Source organism: Sabethes cyaneus, chromosome 2 (genome assembly GCF_943734655.1).
Source record: "Sabethes cyaneus chromosome 2, idSabCyanKW18_F2, whole genome shotgun sequence".
In the NCBI taxonomy this organism is placed as follows: domain Eukaryota; kingdom Metazoa; phylum Arthropoda; class Insecta; order Diptera; family Culicidae; genus Sabethes; species Sabethes cyaneus.
In genome coordinates, this window is record NC_071354.1 from 203,160,518 (window position 1) to 203,179,576 (window position 19,059).

The 19,059-nt window shown below is 38.5% G+C and overlaps 1 protein-coding gene across 2 annotated transcripts in view; it reads left to right on the plus strand.

Annotated features, from left to right (window-relative positions):
- The first annotated feature begins 17,147 nt into the window (after positions 1-17,147).
- LOC128733689 (SPARC-related modular calcium-binding protein 2) overlaps positions 17,148-19,059 on the plus strand; it is a 68,651-nt gene continuing 66,739 nt past the window's right edge. For both annotated transcript variants that reach the window (XM_053827451.1, XM_053827452.1), the window contains exon 1: positions 17,148-18,274. In XM_053827451.1, the coding sequence (XP_053683426.1) occupies positions 18,194-18,274 (81 nt within the window). In that variant the 5' untranslated portion in view covers positions 17,148-18,193. The remainder of the gene's footprint in view (positions 18,275-19,059) is intronic.

Genomic DNA, 19,059 nt, shown 5'->3' on the forward strand with positions numbered 1-19,059 from the left:
AAACCTTGTACCGAAGATCGTGAACACTTTCAACGTCCCCCAGCTGCGGTCGATTTAAAATTTTTGGGCGAACCTAAAATGGAGGATCTACTCCAATAATTTCGTGTCCAAAATGGGGAAGCAGTCAACCTACAGAGACTATAGGTTACAGAGGCGACGAGGCACTCAAAATCCGTTAAATTTTGAATCAAAACAGAGAGTTACCTTTATTTGTGGTGGTACACTCCGTTTTGATTAAAAATTTAGCGCTTTTTAAGTGCCTCGTCGCCCCTGCAACCTATAGTCTCTGTAAGTCAACCCACCGGCACCCATGGTATCCATTTTTTCATCGGTCATCCCAAGTAACAATTACAAGTTTTATCACGTTCGCATAGTGGTTTTCATGACTAATTCCATAAAACCGCTAATAAAACTATGAGCTCCACCAGAACTTTCTGATGACCGCTTTAAAACTGTTTTCTGACCAAGTGGCCCAGTCCTCAGAATGTTTTCATAACCGCTATAAGAATCAGGTTATAAGCTCAAGTAGTCGTATCACGCTCTGCTCAAAGCAGCAATAAAACCGGTTAAGCTTTCGCTGCTTGACAGCCATCGCCATAATTTAAAACAGCTTTTCGCTTTTTTAAGCTAAATAAGTTCACTAGCTTTGTCAACTTGAAAATATATCCGTGAGAAGAAAAGTTTAGGTTTTACTGATAGATCATTCTGAACGATTTGGTTTATAGCGACCAGAATAAAATATCCCATAGAATATTTATTGTCCGCCCAGCTAGCTTCGAGGTACGATGCTGGTCTAACAAGCCAGTCGTCGTATGTTCGAATCTCGTCTAGGCGGTGCTTGCTAGTTGCTAGTTAGAGTCAGTAGGATTGTTGCACTGGCCCCGTAATTTTCCTGTACTCTAACAGCCGGCTGCGAAGTCTGTCGATAAAGAATGTCTAAAGACGGTATAAACCCATGGCTTTGCTTTTTTTAGAATATTTATTAAATTTTAAGTAATTTCATTGGTTTGCAGCATGTGCGCATTTAATTTCATCGTGCATATTGATATGATAGGTCGATAAAATCAGCGCGCCACTGAAATTTTGCAATTTTCGAAAACTGGTAGAACAAATTGAAAATATTCAATTAGTCAATCTCATTTTCTAGTCAAATCATTTTAGTTGCTTCCTTTGACTGGAAAACTGATTGATAATAACTTTTTTTCTGCAAAACACTGCTCTGATGAATTGTTGTTTGCGAGCTAAAACAAAATACAAGAATATGGCAATATGGTTTCGCATAAAAAAATGATTTTGGTGTTGAACTTGAATACTGCTGTTTGGTCGGAGTGTAACCGTTTTAATACCTCTATAAAACTAATAGACTTATTGCGGTTTGACAAGTAACCACGATAAGATCAATTTTGATTGGTGCGCCATTTTGTATTGATACGCCACACGTATGGTAGGTTTGTAAGAGACGTGGTTTTAACGTGGTAATATGTACAAGCAACCACAAATAAATTTGCTTTATTAACAGTTTTATTATGGTTGTCTAGCTAGCTAGTTTGGATTTGCATCCTCTTGGTATTGCGCAATACCACAATAAAACCAGAGGTAATGATTAATGCCGCAATAAAACCTTTATAAAATTCAAGTAAAACAAAGTGGCTTTAGAATTGTTACTTGGCATGGCTAAGACTCTGACAAACTACTGGAATGTCGCAACATTTCTAGACTAGACTAGACTAGAAGCTGTAATGCTGCTCACGGAGGACATACCGTTTTCGAGCAGAAGGTGCTGCACACGTCCTTTGGTTGAGTTAAAACTGAAAGCGGTGAGTGGCGGAGGCGTATGAATCACTTGGTACAGGCACAGCGGTAGATTATAGTGGGCCACACACATCGTATGAATGCCGGAAGATAGTACGACGAAACCACCTTTCTTCAACAACCCCATCGGCATCATGAACAGGGCGGCTTAACGTACAAGATGGCTGGACCGGGTCGAAAGTGGTTTGCAACTTCTGAGACGATTGGGAAATTGGCGACGAATAGTTCAAGATCAAATTGAATAGAGACGACAGCTTGAAACAGCATGAGTAACCCCCGGCTCTATGCTGACTTTCAAAAGATTGAGATGCATCATTCTCTTGACGTGCATTCTGGCTATTACTTATTGAATTGCACTTCGGAGAGTAATTTAGTCAGGGGCCACCTCTAAAGTAAATACTAAATCGTTTCCTTTCGATTTTTCCAAAATTCCTAGGTACAATACAAATGGGTTTGATCAGTAAAATTAACTTTTGGGTAATGTTTTAACTTTGACTGAAAATCTGTTATTCCCGAATATTGTTTCTAAAGCGGTTGGGATAGGAATATGGACAATAACCAATTCTCATTTATTTCATTTTATGAAATGAGGCCATTGTTGCCTGCACTTGTTGTTACTTTTGATAGGCAATAAAACTGTTGATCGTACGTTGTAAAAATCCGCTGTGGCATGCCAGGCGCGAATTCGAAATGTGGTTGACCCTTTCTGTGGAGCGCAACACCAGTAAAATAAACCACTCGATTGTAACCTGAAACCGTTCACTCGAAATCAACAGGTGACCTATTCCGATTGTCGTCAACGATTACTCTTGGCAGGTACGTGGCCGATTGCTGCTCCATTGGTGCCTTTCTTCACTCGGTCGTTGTGTTTGCATAATTTTCCTTGCCGTTATAATCTGTACACACACGGTAATGATAATTGCATCAGGGATCGATCACGGTTGAAGATCCTGCTGCTGCAAGTATTCTAAAGTTTTGAGCTACGGTACAGAACATTCTACGCGTGCTTAGGATTGTAAATCCACTTGCCGTAATTTACGGTCGATCCCCTGACAGAATTCCAAACTCCGTGTGGTACCTTTTTGGGCATTATGCATAACTGATTGCCGTTTTTTCTCGCTTTTCTGCAGCTCTACCTTCTTAAGCTTTCTTCCACGACACTCCACGGACGCTGAGTAACGAAACAGTATCCACCGGCCTGATCGGGATCAGAGCGGGTAAAAGACGACGACGGCGACGGCGACAACTGAATGCAGTCGCACGGCGAATCAAAAGCGAAGGTGCGTAAAAAAAGAATAATCTTTTCGATTTTCTCTTCGTTTCGTAGCCTTTTGCTTGTTCCATGGGTCGTGGTCCGTGGATGGTCAAGGTGCAAAATTTGCTCGAACGAAAATGCACTTTTTTGGATACAACTTTGTATAATTGCGATAAGTGCATGATAAGCATGGTATGGTGATATTAACCATAATGTGTGGTATCGTTATAATTTATGTGCACCCTGTGTATCCACTCAGCAGTGCGAGCCGTGTTATCGGTTCTCGCTCAGGAGGATGTTCTCCGGTGTGTGCTGAATCTGTCGTGTAAAGGTTTCATGAGTATCTCATGATATAAATTAGTGAATCATATCTGTAGTAAAAACGATTACGAGATCAGAATTGATTTGATTATGTCATTTGTTAATGTATGTTAGTAAGCGTAAGAACTATGTGTACGAGATCTCTGGGGTCTCTCGTCTGCGACAAATTTATTTAGATTTTTGACTGTTTTCTTACGACAACGAAAAGTATCATGCATTGGTTAATTATGTAGTTAAATCATATGAAATTACTAAAAAATATAGCTCTTAAGCCTCTACATTTGCCAACGCATATAAGAAGTGATTCAGTGTTCTGTGTTCTCTGATTGATACTGTTGTTGAACAATAAAAAAAATATGAATGCCACACGAACAGAAAAAATCACACATCAAATGCGCTTTTATTGGGATCATCTTTCCCATCATCTTGTTTGAAGCAATTTTGTAAATTCACTAAGTGAGTTGTTCAGCTGTGGCATGCATGCACTTGTGATGTTGTGGCCAATGAAACCCAAACCCCAAACAGCAGATGCCCCAAACGCTGAACCGAACGATCATCGAATCGAAAAGCGTGGAAGTGTGCCTTTTTCAAAAAGTCGATTTCAAACGGCGAAACAAACAGGGCATTAGCATTTCACGTATCGTATTCCACCACCTCTCGTGGTATGGCTCGTGAAAAGATCCAGAGTCAGAGTCAGAGTCATCAGTCAATTTGCGTCTGGCGAAGTTTTTTATTCTGAATATTTTAATTTTGGAAAAAATTTACTCTTTAGACGCAGGCAAAAGCCGGTGGATGAAGTATCCAGTGGTCCAGCTCCACACCAGCATCTCACGCGCTTCTTTGCTTCGCAAAGTAGAGAATTTCATCCGTACGTAGCGCGCAATCAAGTTCAGTCGCTGAGTGCGGCTGGCCGGTCGGTCGTCCGGCGGCTGCCAGCGCTTCGATCTTGAAGTGGGCTTTCAGTTCGATGCTTGTGCCCATCGCGACCGGTTGGTTCGAAGAGCTTGGAATTTATACTGGAAACTTTTCGTGCCCGGTGAGTGAAGAAATTTCGGCGACCAGTGGAATGCGACTTTCGGACGTTTTGGTGTTTCGGTTTACAGAACTGCTAATTGGTGATAACTGATTGCTGGCTCGACGTTGGCATACCGCGCGTGTGTTTCTGGTGAGAAGGAATTTTTTTTGGTTGATTATTCACTGACCTGGCTGGGCAATGCGGATTTCGTTTGATTCGAAGTAAGGTACGCAGTATGTGCGGTGCACATAAAATTGGAACAACAAATAGCCGTAGTAATGGGAATGGAAAATAAGCTTTTAGATAGTTCCTTGCCGACGAATTCGTGACTAGTGACAGCGGTGCACCGTAAAGACTACATTTTTATTTATAACTTGTAATGTAGATAGTGAGCTAAGCTCTGGAATCAATTGCAAAGGTTCCATGAATCATAGTCCCAGTTTTTATATTGTGAAGGAACAATGAAAAATTATACAAGATTTTCTGTTGATTCCTGTTTCGGATTTGAATTATAAAGATTTCTGTGCACTAAATCAGTAACTCAATAACAGCTTTCATGAATAAAGCGCATCAATCGAATCTGATTCATCGGAACTAAACCAAATTTAGGGATATGGAACATTATGATTTTATTTTATAACTCCTAGTGCTGTAACATAAAAATCAATATGAGTCGCATTCAGTTTCCTAAATGATTAGTAATGGAAGTGCATTTTGAGTGGTAAATTACATTACCTTAAATTAAAAAAAGTTATAATCTGTTGCCTCTCAGTTGGCTTCGAGGTATGACGCTGGCCTAATAAGCCAGTCGTCGTATGTTCGAATCTCGGCTGGGAGAGGCTTTTGGAATCAATAGGAACGTAGCAACTGGCCCTGCAATTGTCCTGTATTCTAACAGCTGGCTGCGAAATCTGTCGTATAAAAAGAGAAGGTCAAGTTTCGATAACGGGATGTAGCACCTAAGCTTTGCTTTGCTAATAATCTGTTCGTAGGGGTACGAATGCGTGGTTGAAGTAGAACTACAAATAAAAACACAATTCAACGAGGCTTGACATTTTTCAAATGTTCGATAGTTCGTTGCCTAACTCTATGATTTACTGTACTGATAGTGAATGCTTTGAAATATAATTTTTATCAATTTACATACACTTTTCTACAGTTTCTTAATGAGATCCGTCGGGACCTGCACAGTGTTTGACCTTTGTTTCATAATGACGGGATGCCAAATCCGGTCAAAATAGTACGGAACAACCGTGTATCTTTCGGAAGAGTAGCAGTAATTTTTTGGCAGGCGATCCCGGATTCACTGAAATTGTTGCTTTTCAAGCCACAGAACACCAGAGATTTCTTACCGAACGACGTAGGTTTTGTCGTCCACCCCTACCCTTACTAACACATCAGGATTCCTGCTTTTAGAATCCAGAGAATTCTTATTTCATAGTGCAGGCGATTCCCTTTCCAAGTTATAGGTATCCCGGGGACTCAACTCGTGGATTTTCATATAGGAATCCTGGTTCTATAAGCAAGGCATTCCATGCGAATCCTCTGCAGAAACCCTTCACACGATTCCACAATTCCACTCTGTGCGAATTTTTTCGGTTCATCAGCATACCCAGTCGAACTGCGTAAGCATCGTCGTGTACAGCTTTCGGGATCGTGTTTTGTCCATCTTGTCTTGATTGTCGCCGAGATTTGGAGTCATTATCTTCTACAATTGTAGATGACGGTCGGTCGATTGATAGATGAGATTTCGGTCGAAGAGGTTGGGGTTTCTCATGAAAGTGCTGGTTGCTCTTTTTATCTTCGCTGCAACTTCTGGCGCTCGACTTCCATTCGATCCAGGTTAACCTAGCTGTCGATGAAACGTTTCCCGAATACTTTACCGAATTACATACAGTCAACCAAAAAAGTATTCGGACAGCAGCGCATTAATTTTTCTTTTAGTAATTTTGCGCAGTATTTTTGCAACAAATGGTATCACATATTTTTTAAAACAATGATTAACTAAAGCATATTTAGACGCACAACAAAAATTAGGGGCGAAGCTTTCCGTTTTGAAGATAGAGTACATATAGTTTGAATTGCCTAAAAATGCAGCCAAAAAAGTATTCGGACAGTTAACTATTAGTTGAAATAAATGTCCTTTCTCGCTCAAGTACTGCCTTATAGGACCATTTACATTCTTGATGACCTGTTTCAATCTGTTTGGAATAAAATTAACAATTTTTTAAATATCCCTCTACGAATTGGTGACTATTTTTTTACAAGAGTTTGCTTAAATTTCGCCTAAAATTGTTCAGATAAATGAGTTTACACTTAGTTCTATCCAAAATTATATATCTTTGCTACCTCGGAGCTTTCCATGCACCCCAACAAGGTATGACACCGATAACCATTATGCAGGACTAACTAAAAGAGAAGGGCTACAAGAGGAAAATCACTCGTCAGCAAGTAAACAAGCAATGATAAATTAAAATTAGATATTGATCATGTTATTCAATCTGTTCAGTTATAAAAAACCTTTGGCTCCGATGGATCGGTTGGCTTAAAAGGTGAAAAACAGAGCCAGACTTATCATTAGTTAAGGGGACATAAACGACTAAATTTTTTGAAAAAGTCGTAAATTTTTTACTTCAGATTTTGATTCTGCAGTCCGTTCCGCTTTTGATACTAATTTTGTAATGATCCGACCACGGGAAGTGGCCGAAAAACGATCGAACACATAAGCATTCCAGTGCGTAATAGCACATAAATCGGTTCAGCCATCTCCGAGAAGCAGAACCCTATCGATTGGTATATGATACTCGGTTCTATTTGCAATGCAAATTTAATTTTATTTCAAAAACTACAACCAAGTAAACCATTTGGTTTGTATATCTCGATTGCAACTGAGATGTACGAAATCATATCTGAACGAAAAAGTTATATTTTACGCCATATAAGAACATATATGTACCATAACTATTTGTAATTCTATTTTGCGTAGTTTATCAATAATATCAATAAAATACAGCGCATCTTTTCAAACTATCAAGGTGATTTTATATTCATCTATTAGGGAGATACAAACTTTTGTTTTCTTGAATACGTCCAAAAAATTTGTTTTCTTCAGAAAAATTATAGAATACACTAAAATGAGCAACTTTGCTGAATGTAATAACTATCTATCTTTTGCTAGTTGCGAGATATAATGATTTATTTAAAAAGTACTCTTAAAAATCAATTCTGCACAATAACTCCGCATCCAATTAATTTATTGTGTTCAACTGTTCTCCAAAGTTATTCAGTATGATAAAATACGCATTTTTTTCAAGACTGTTTTTACTTTTGAGTTAGTTTTAATCATTTTAATTAGATTATCTATGTATATGGGGGTGAATTGGGCAAAATGGACTATACCTGCATTTCGCACAGTATGGAATGGATAGGATTTGATTCTTCTGATGTTTTGACAAAATTTAGAAGCTGTTTGAGTTTGCTTCACGGGCGGCAAATAAGTTTTTATACTGTTTAATTAGCTTTTATCATGATTTTTGGGAAAAATAGGGCAAAATAGACCATTTCCCGAAGTCTGCGCAGGATGAAACCACCACCAATCGATTTCTTGCATTTTTTTACATGGAGCAGTGGTTAAGCAGTGTCACCTATTTTAATCAGTTGAAAATAAATGAGCCGAAAATGCACTTTTTTTTTCATATTTTCAAAATCTTTTTATAGGAACATCTTCACAAATCACTTAATCATAGGTTTAGTTCACACAAACATAATTTACTGGGTTCCCGACAAGAAATATGATGAATTAAAAATTGTTGTCCAAAAACGTACATTTTTCAGCTGCTGAAGGCAATCGCCACCTCGCTACTAACCAATTCATCACATTTTTCCGCACTGATTACAACTACTCTAACAGTCAAGCACTCAATTGTCACATACCATATTATTCATTATCTTTTTTCTATTATCTAAGGCTTTGTTACTAGCCGAAAGTTTTATTATTTTATAACAAAACTGAAAATAAATTCTGAATTGACGGAACCTGTTCACCAGTAGCAGCAGGATAACTGATGAACTATCGTGTTGCCAAGACACTGTTTCGGTTCTGGAAATAAGAATTATAGGTTTGAATTAACTGAAACCACCAATGGTGAAAAAGTGGTTCAATACTTTCAGGAAAAATGTTTGTTCATAATTATTTTTTCTTTATTAAAAACAACAGAAAAGCTGTCTATAATTTTTAAAGATTTTCTCAGTGATTTAATGAAGCAACGATGTGTTTCAATGTTATTTGCTTTAACAACACTGTTCTCTAGTCGGACCGTGTGCACTGGTATGTTTGCCTCTTTTGTTCTCCCACCATCCTTATGAACAGCGAGTGAGACGTCAAACTCGCAGTTTTCCATAAGAATACTAAAGCATAAAAGAGACGACGAATACCGTTTGTCGAACTGTGCGGTGAGTGTATGCCCCGATAAACAATGTAGACAGATGACATTTTATGCATCTACCGACCAAAAATATCAAATCTATTAATGCAGATGCCGATCAGTAGGTCGCGGATAGGAACGCGAACTTGCTGAATAGGAGAAAACGTTCGAGGGATTTTTTATGGGGGCGTATAAAAATTCAGATTTCAGGACTGCTTAAAAAGCAACTTGAGGGTGAAAATTTGTTCGGTCTGATCACAATTAGTTCCATCGCTCCAACTTTTAAACCGAAAAATCAAAAGTTTAGCTCAACAATACTGTCTTCCAATGGTAACAGCTTGAAGAACTAAAGGTAGCAAGAGGATTGGTCAACAATATGTTTTCTGTGCGCTCTTATCATTTCTAAAACCATATAGGATAACAAAATTTGTTATATACTACAAAAGTTTTAAATAAACATGGGTCATTCCATTTTATCACCGATTCCTTTTTGATTTTTCGATTTTCGATGATTTAGTCCAAAGATATCGTGCTCACCGCAAGACGCCTTATTTTAGAAGAGTTCCAGGAGATTAACTATAGCAGCTATTTAAATAACATTTTTCAAAAAAAATATGCTAAAATACAGCCAAAAGCTACTGTAAGGTGCATACAAATTTTCACTTTAATCAGTTAAAAATTCTAGAAAAATCCTCTTTTTTAAGCCTCCTAACTGTATATAACCCCTACGCCGCGGTTAGCGGTGCGGTGCGTGCTCCTCCACTACTTCACATCGTTCCTCACTCATTTCTACCTTGGCAACAACTCCCACGTTTCCTGCCAGCAATCACGTACTTCGTTTTGGTAGTATTAATGCTGAGTCCCAGTTTCTGCCATTATACTGTGATTGATTTCGATGATGTTAGCATGTTACATTTCGTGATGGTAGTTCCGTTCCTTTTCATATTTGCTCTACGTATAGTCGTTTGACTGAATCGTACACAACGTTAAAGTTAGCAAACAGATGATGAGTCTGCATGTTGTATTCTCGGAACTTATCTAATGCAATGGAAACATGCTAAACATCTAATCCATCGTGGAGCTACTTCCACTAAAACCAGCTTGGTACTCACCGACGAAGAACTCAGCAAATGATCTCATTCTACTGAGCACGAAGATACGTGAAATTTTCTTTCGGAGCATTATTCTGAAATTCCAGACTTTCTTAATGATGCCGAAATTTTTACTTGGCGAGGCTTAGACAAACAAAAATGCTTTTTTGTAAAAAAATGCCATTAAAACCGTTAATATTTGCTAATTTAAATGTGAATGAATAAATTTATGCTTAAATTTGCTCTGCAGACCTTTGTCATGATTATCCATATCAATTTTTTTTCGTGACAGTTACTAAAAAGTACCGAAAACACAACAGGAACTCAAGCTTGTTTGTCGGATTACCAAACTCTTTTAAGATCGACCTGGGAGTTAGCAGTAACTTAACCAACCAGTTGCATGCTACCAGTACGTATAATCAGTTCAACCGTCAAGCATGGAATTTAATAAAAAGGAATAAACCCGGTGATTCACTATCAGGGAGTAGTAATATTTCGATTAAATTCTTAATAGCCAAAAAACATGCGAGTTGAAAAATAATTTTACGACATACATGCTTTCTTTCGATTAATCGGCTGGCGGGTTGCGAGTTGAGTGTGTTCATTCGGCTAATCCGTTCAGCGAAGCAAGGGAAAGCCAAGTCAACCTATAGCATGCTGATATTTTTTAGCATTCAAGATTTGCTCATTCTCAATCCAACAAGGGTGAAGGATCAGTTGTTCAACCTCAGAGGGTTTTTCAAAACCAACATGTTTGTAATTGTAACATTCATACTAAATAATTGAGATTTCTTCATTTCAGGTGAAGTTTCATTGTAGAAACTACTGGTTGAACCGAACCCGTTAATATAGTCAACAAACTGAAAATTTACTTCACACCCTACGAGCAGCAATGGACTAACCGCTCTGACGGACTAACGGACTGACGATACGAGCGCCTGTGCTTACCCCGGGCGTTTCAAGTGACTTAATTTGTTGTTTCCTTATAAACCAAAAGAGTGTTCTGGTGACTTTCACCTTTTCGGCGCAGTCGCCGGAATTGGAAAGATGTTAATATGAAGTGAGGAACGTCCTGCGTGGGCACGACATAAATTATTTTTATTATTATTCTGATAGGGTTAACATTTAATTTTGTAAAAAATGGGCTGGGAATCGTTAATTATGAACTGGGCCTGTTCTGAGAGTGTATCACTCTGACCTTACAAGTGCGTTTATGTCGTCACGAATGAATTAACTGAACGCATGTTGTTTACTCTGATCACAATTCAGCTTATTTTGTTTGGAATTCGGAAGGCATGATGATTTATAAAGCCATCAACTACAGCTATAACGAGTATTGTTTGTATACCGTTTGATTTAATTTATGTTTGCTCTAATTTAGTAACGACGAAAAAAGTTGATGAAGCAATTGGGCATTTTTTAATCAATCAAGCAGCAGCGTCTTCTGGTAGATGGATCAATATCTTGAGTACTGAGATTTGGCTCGCCAGCCTGGGTTGGGATATTGGAAATCTTACGGAGACGAGCGAAATTGAACAGGATAGACAGAAATCATACTATTTCTTTTGGGGGGTTTGGTCACCGTAAATTAATTATTTAACAAATTAATCTCGAATAATCTCTTTTGTCACATCAGTTTGCTTCTGGTGGGCTACGGGTTCATCTCGCCCACTTATCTGCACGAGTTACACTTCGAAAGATAGTAGACTGAAACGTCACGTACTAAAAACGGGATATAAAGTTACCATCATTTCACCGAAAATAATCAATAAAATTGATAAATAAGATATTATATTAGTTTGGACAAGCGGAGTCGCCACGTAATTCTTTTCTGCACGAGATGTAGAACGGCTCGACGGGAACTGACAACAGCTGCAAGCAGGACAGTTGTAATGAATTAGAAATCAAATAACGAAATATTTTTTTGTATCATAATTTCTGACATAGGACATTAAATAAGGCTTGACCTAGGACTAACGGCTATGCTTTATTTCATATTGAATTGGAAATTGGATTTGAAATCGGACTTAATTTAAGAGTAATCTGGACTGGAAGTATTACTTGGAATTCGACATGAAATCAGACTTAAAAGAGAATTCAAAATTTTTATTTGAAATTAGACTTGAAATAGGAATTGAATTAGACTTGAAATTAGATTAGATTCAAATCTAATTAGGAATTAGATTTGAAATTAAAGTCTAAATTTGAGTTGAAATTAGGCATGAAATTGAACTTTAAATTGAAATTGAAGTTGGGTTTGAAATCGGACATAAAATGGATTTAAATTGAACTGGAGATTAATCTTGGAATCACATTTGAAATTAGACTTGAAAGTGGAATTCAAATTGTACTTGAAATTGGACTTGAAATCAAAATTTAAATTTGACAGAATTTGACTAATTTGGCCCTAAAATTGGAATTAAAGGGTGTCTCACATCAAATTGCTTCACGGCAAAAAACGCGTTAGAAAACTACCCATTGGGTATTTTCTCTAGAAAATTTGGATAGAAGTAGCTTTTCGAAAATTGGAATCGAATTGAATTTACGCAAGCACCTAGAAAATCCTCAAATCTTTCGTTGGGATATCAGAAAACAACTCGGAATCGTGCAGTTAACGGTGAGTTCTGTGATTAAACGTTACTACGAAACTCTGAGCATCGAACGGAAGGAGAAATGCGCTTAGAATGGATGTTCTATTAGTCATCAGGATCACAAACGTGTCGTGAAAGCGTTTAAGCAGGGTCCCAATGCTTTGGTCAAGGATGGGACCATAAAATTGAATCTGTCCAAGTTTTTCGTCCAGAGAGTCAAGGACAGGGGGGAACTGCATACGTACAACGTGTAGAAGACTTCAAGTTGGACTAATTTTGGCTTGTAGCTCTACTTCATATTTTACTGGACATTGGACTTTAATTTGCAGTAATTTCAACTGTGACTTTTACTTCAAGTGGAACACTCAATTAGACACGAAGACTTGAAATTGGGATTGACTTTTATCGTTTTATCCTCTAACACGTTTGACCTCTTTTTCATTCAGTTTTTTCTTCTTTCCAGTCCTTTTTTCTCTTTTTCCTTACCATTTTCCTGATTTTCACTCTCATTTTTCTTCTTTTTCTTTCGTTTTCTTTTTTCTGTCCCGTGTTTCCTGTTTCATTGCTCCTTTTTTTTATTTTTTGTTCCGTTTTTTTTTATTTTCAGTCCTGTATTACTTGTTTCAAACTCGTTTTGTCTTATTTTATTTCCTATTTTCCTTTTTTTCAGTTTTCGTATTTTTCTAACTCTTTTAAACTATTTTCCTTCTCGTTTAACGTATTTTTCTCTTTCATTTTAAATTTTTCTTTTCTCTTTTTTTTCACGTTTTTCCTCTTTCTTTAGTCAGTTTCCTTGTTTTCTCTCGTTTTAACTTTTTTTCTTATTTCTGCTCGCGGTTTCCTCTTTCTTCGTTCATTTTTTCTTCATTTTCTGTCCCGTTTTTCGTCCTTTTCCTGAGTCCTGATTTACCGTTCTCGCCTTTTTTTGATTCATATTTACTCGTTTTCCTGTCTCGTTTTTTTGTCATTTTCTGTCTCACTTCGAGTTTTTTCTTTTGTTATGGTCCCAGTTTTCGTATTGTTCCTCCCGCTTTTCGTTCCGTTCCGTATTGTCTGTCCGTTCTTCCTCTTATTATGTTCTGCTTTTTCTCCGTTACTGTCACGTTTTGTTTTCCTTTTCCATTTTATTCTTTTTGTCTTGCTTTTTTTTCCTGTTCCGTTTTTCCTCTTGTTCTGTTCTCGTTCCTCCATTTTAAGGTGCCCGTATTTTCTCCATTTCTTTCGTTCATATTTCCCAAGTAACAATTTGGGTTTTATTACACTCTTATGATGGCGTTTAAGACCAAAATTGGTCTTGAAGACCACCATGAGAGTACAATAAAACTTACATTGTTGCTTGGGTTTTTTCTATTCAGTTTCCTCGTTTTTCCTCTTTTTTCACACCCGTGTTCTGCATTTCCACTTTTTTTTCTTTTTTTTGTGTCCCGTTTTCCCTGTTATTTTGTAACGTTTTTTCTTTCATTTTTTTCACGCCAGATTTTTTTTTTTTTTATAAGCGTTTTTTTCTTTGGAAAACTTTTTGTACTCGTATCTGGCTGTGACGCGGTCAAGACGTAAACTTTTTTCTTTTTGGTAAAAAAGGTTTTACGTCTTGACCGCGTACAGAATCACTAAACTTGCCGGGGCGACATCCAACAACAGACTACCTGTTTCTATCGCACTGATCGAGCAAATAACGATCTATTCTCTCGGCGGCAGAAACAAACAGCATTGAGTAATTCTCGCTGAAACGGGGCCACTACTGACACGAGGTGTTCAAATATTGGAACTTTTGCACTTTATTGGTTGAAAATGGTTAAAAAATAGAAATTACACTTTTGATACCTCGAAATAGTGGACCCCACGTTCGCAATGGGGCCTAACAGGTTGAAAAAAGTTGAATTTCCAGCAAACCGTGAGATCTACATCATGTAATATTTCATGAATTTGCCATAAAACAACTAACAAATAGCCCGGTTCTGTAAAGAAGAAGAACAGGGCTTTCAAATGGAGTAAAATTATTTTTGGCGGTCATCGTGGATTTGGTCGCCATATTGGATTTTATCAAAAAATCGACGTTTTCATCATGAGCCCCCAGCCGATTTTCATTTTAAGACCACCATTGGAAAGCTGAGAAAAAATGCTACAAGATACATTCATAAAATTAGGTGTGAAATGGTATTAACTGAATAAAACAACCAGTTATTTGTAGCAAGGTTCACAATTTTCATATAATTATTGTGATAGTTCCAAAATTTGCTATGAAACAAACTACACGACACAGTTTTGTAAAGAGGATGAGAGGTAGGGTTTATAAACGAAGTAAGAAAAAATCGACGGCCGTCTTGGATTTGGCCGCCATGTTGGATTTTATTGAAAAATCGCCGTTTTCGCCATGATTCCCCCAACCAATTTTAATTTTAAGACCACCATCGGAAAGCTGAGAAAAAATACTATAAGGAATATTAATCAAATTACATGTGTAGTGGCATTAAATAAAGGAAACAATTAATTATCTGTATCAAGGTTTACAACTCTCATATGATGGAATATATTGCTACAGAAAATTAATTGTTTTATTTAGTTAATGCCATTGCACACCTAATTTGATAATTGTTTCTTATAGCAGCTTTCCTCAGCTTTCCGATGGTGGGCTTGAAATCAAAATCGGTTGGGGGGCTCATGGTAAAAACGCCGATATTTTGATAAAATTCAACATGGCGGCCAAATTCAAGATGGCCGCCAATTTGTTTTCACTTTGTTTATAAGCCCTATCTCTCCTCTTTACAAAACTGTGTCGTTTGTAGTTTGTTTTATAGCAAATTTTGGAACTATTACAATATTATGTGAAAATTGTGAACCTTACTACAGATAAATGGATGTTTCATTCAGTTAACGACAATGCACACCAACTTTTATAAATGTTTCTTGTAGTATTTTTTCTCAGTTTTCCAATGGTGGTCGTAAAATTAAAATCGGCTGGGGGGCTCATGGTGAAAACGGTGATTTTTTTTTATAAAATCCAATATGGCGACCAAATCCAAGATGACCGCCAAAAAAGATTTTACTTCATTTGAAAGACTTGTTCTTCTTCTTTACAGAACCGGGCCATTTGTTAGTTGTTTCATGGCAAATTTATGAAATATCACATGATATAGATCTTAAGGTTTGCTCAAAATTCAACTTTTTTTTAACCTGCTAGGCCCCTTGGCGAACCAGGGGTTCACGATTTCGAGGTATCAAAAGTGTAATTCTTATTTTTTAACCATTTTTAACCAATTAAGCGCAAAAGTTCCAATATTTGGATAACACCTCAGTCAGTAGCCCCGTTTCAGCGAGAATGACTCAATCATTCAAAAAATTATTTCGTCGCCTTGACGAATGTGTGGTGCGCGTGTGGATTAATAGAATTGGGAGAATAAGAATATTTGAATTAGATAATCGACAACCTGGTATAAGGGTGCGGAAGCAGTTTAGTTAGTTACATTCGGCCGGCAACCGAAAGAGCGTGAGTTTAGAATCCCATCTGGTATTGAACAAACCAGCATATTTTTGGCCTAGGTATCGAAAATTTTCCAGTTCACCTATTTTTATCATTCTTCGCATTAGACACTTTCTGAAAAAAATGATATTGGTGATAACACTTTTCGCGTCGTCATAGTTTTGCGTAATTTCTTCGGTTGCGAATGCTACTCGCTGCTTCAGGGAACCAACTTTCGTTAGTTAATGATAAGACTCTTGATGCACATTTCCATCAGGATTACCAGAACACATAAACATGTTACGATCAGATGTATTTATATCTTTTCTACATCCACAAATAAGTTGAGAGGTAAAAAATGCATCAAGCAAAAACTAGATCATCAGCCCCAGGAATTTATGTTTCTAACGTCCATTAAGATGATGCTAGATATTACGGTTAGGATCGTTTTCTTAGAGAAAGTACCGTAGTCTTGGACCAAAAATAGTTGACGCTCGTAACATTAAATTATTTCGCAAGTCGTTTAGATTAGAGATTGATCCGCCAGGGATGTCACCCTTGTGCGGAATGAAAATATAGGGAATTGGCACGCCGCCGGCCGGCCTGCCACCCGCCCGCTTCGGAGCGATCTCGTCTCTTGGTGGAATACTGCGCAGCTTCTCAGACAGGCAGACCAAAAATCGTTGTCCTCAGCGCGCTGAACCAACTAAACTGGCTGAGCTGAACTGGCCTGACTTTGACCGCTGGATGTCGTGTCGTGACAAAGAAAGCTAAAAGCGCAACCCACACACTTAATGTCGCCCGGCTTACGCGAATGCACTTGAACGGCACCAGCCAGCTAGTGGACAAATGTCGGTTAATTTACGATTTAATAATTGAAGCAATTGCTTACTGACTGGAAATAGACTGCATAACTGCGTGATCTCAGATCGGAATGAGTGCACAAAGTAGTGTATGCACAGAGCAGGGTATCGGGTTCAAACAGCAGCTATATCCATCATCAAACATGCTTTTATCATCATGCGCCTCCATCAACCCTTGCGTTGCGTTGCGTTGCGTTGGCGTGTCGGCGGTTTGCTGATGGCAATCTTAGTTTTAGCTAATCAACCTCCCGTAATTGCTTTATACTAACCTACTCTACATTTTTATCGCAATTTTCTGCCTTACAGATTTACCAAACAGGATTCGCAGAAATTCGTCTGCCTTGTGCCTTGTGCCTCTGGTGCGGCGCTGTTCGGTGTTAATTGATTGAACAAGTCGATGAGGCCATCGATCGAGGAGCGCGGGACAGAATCACAGAGAGTCGATAAATGTGCGGTCCCGGTCGTCACTCCCCCTATCGCGGTGCTGCTGATACTGACTGACTGAACCGAAGCAGCTGGTCTGAGTGCAAGCAATAAGACACCTTCCCAACTGGCGTTATTCCTTTGGGGCGGAAAATATGCGAGAAGTCGAAAATCAAATAAATAAATTTATTATCAAATCAGGTCAATTTGTATTAAGAAGAAATATTGTTGAGTGAGAATTGAATGTGCCTTGGCTGGTGCGCATGCAGTGGGTAGCGGAGCCAGAGTAAGAGAGAGTAGTAGACCCGAGAGTTCACTGGAAAGTGCTGCGCGTTGGCGAAGAAGATGTGTAAATAATATTACTTCATATCACAACAATAGGACTGTTACTGCAGAGCGGTACATTTGCAATTGTGCTCTGGAACGTATCTGTTGGCTGGTGGAATTTCACCCACCGAGATAGTACCGGCAGTGGTAGATTGATTCGTGGTATATTACTGCCAACTAGTGGCTGCTGCTAATCATCCCGGTCGCGTGTTGCCGTTGGTGTGGTGAGTGCTCGAGGCAGCTACGCGTACGTTGTGGAAAGTGATAATAGAACCTCTGTTCGGAACCGGTTCAGTCGTGCGATTTCAGCGCGTAAACAAATCTACATACAATCGCGAGTGTGCTGCTGCGGTACTACCAGCTACTACTACTACTCCTCGATAGGGCAATAAATCAAACCGAAACTGTCAGCAGGAATTAGATTTTCGAGCCGCCTTGAAGAGCCGCGCACGCCGCCTCGATTCAGCACGAGTGAAGAAGCCGCACTCTAAAGTGGTTTGTAGGTTACGTTACGGTGCCAGTGAAATTGCCAATTGAACAATCTTGCTATAGATTCCCAGCCAGTCAACCAGCCAACCAGCTAGCCGCGTCGAGTCCGCGTCGGTCCGAGGATGAAGCTTGCGGTGGCCTGCCTGGTGGTGCTCGCGTTGCGCGCCCAAGTGCTGGCAGTACCGCCCAAGTCGGAACCAACGGTGAGTAAAAATATTGTTGAAATTGCTGTCGTTTTTTTTTCGCAAAGTATAAAAAGTCTTATTGTATCACATCCTCCAGGTGTTATGTTATGATGTGACACGATCGAATTTGTCAGTAACATTGGTAAATATTTTTTTTCCGTTAGATTTGCGCTAATGTAGTGCGCATACAGCCAATCCTGTAGGATCAAATTCGAGCGTGTTTTTAAATTGATATTAGAAAGGAAGCATGGCTTGCTTACGCATATCCTATATTCATTGCGCCAAGCACTACTTAAAAAATTAATCTTTGTGAGGCAGGACTACGTTTTACCGCAGGAGGTTAATCCAAGATTTAGGTTCAAGCCCGTGTTACGATGAAATGTGTGATTTAGATCTTTATCCGGTGCAGAACTATAGAGCATTTTGTTAGAAAACTCTTTAAAAATTTGTTTTTCATGCTTAATTTTTCTTGTGTGCATTTTACAAGAACACATTGTCCTAAGCAATTATCGATGTAAGTAAAACACACGTTTCTGCAGGACATTTACTTGCTACGTTATTGCATATTTAAGCTTTATTTTTTCTTAGCATCACAAGCCTAGAGGATAAAATAGAGTAAGTGGATTTCTGATCAGTGCTTCACCTTGAAGCTTTGGTCAAGCACTACAAACTTGCAAACGTGTCGCTTGTCCTCACCTACTCATATGAGAGTACGTCAAGCATATGATGTATGTGTTTTGCGTGCGCCGTAACCAAAAATCAGCTAGGGTTTATTTCTAATTCGCGTCGTAGTAAGTAAAGCC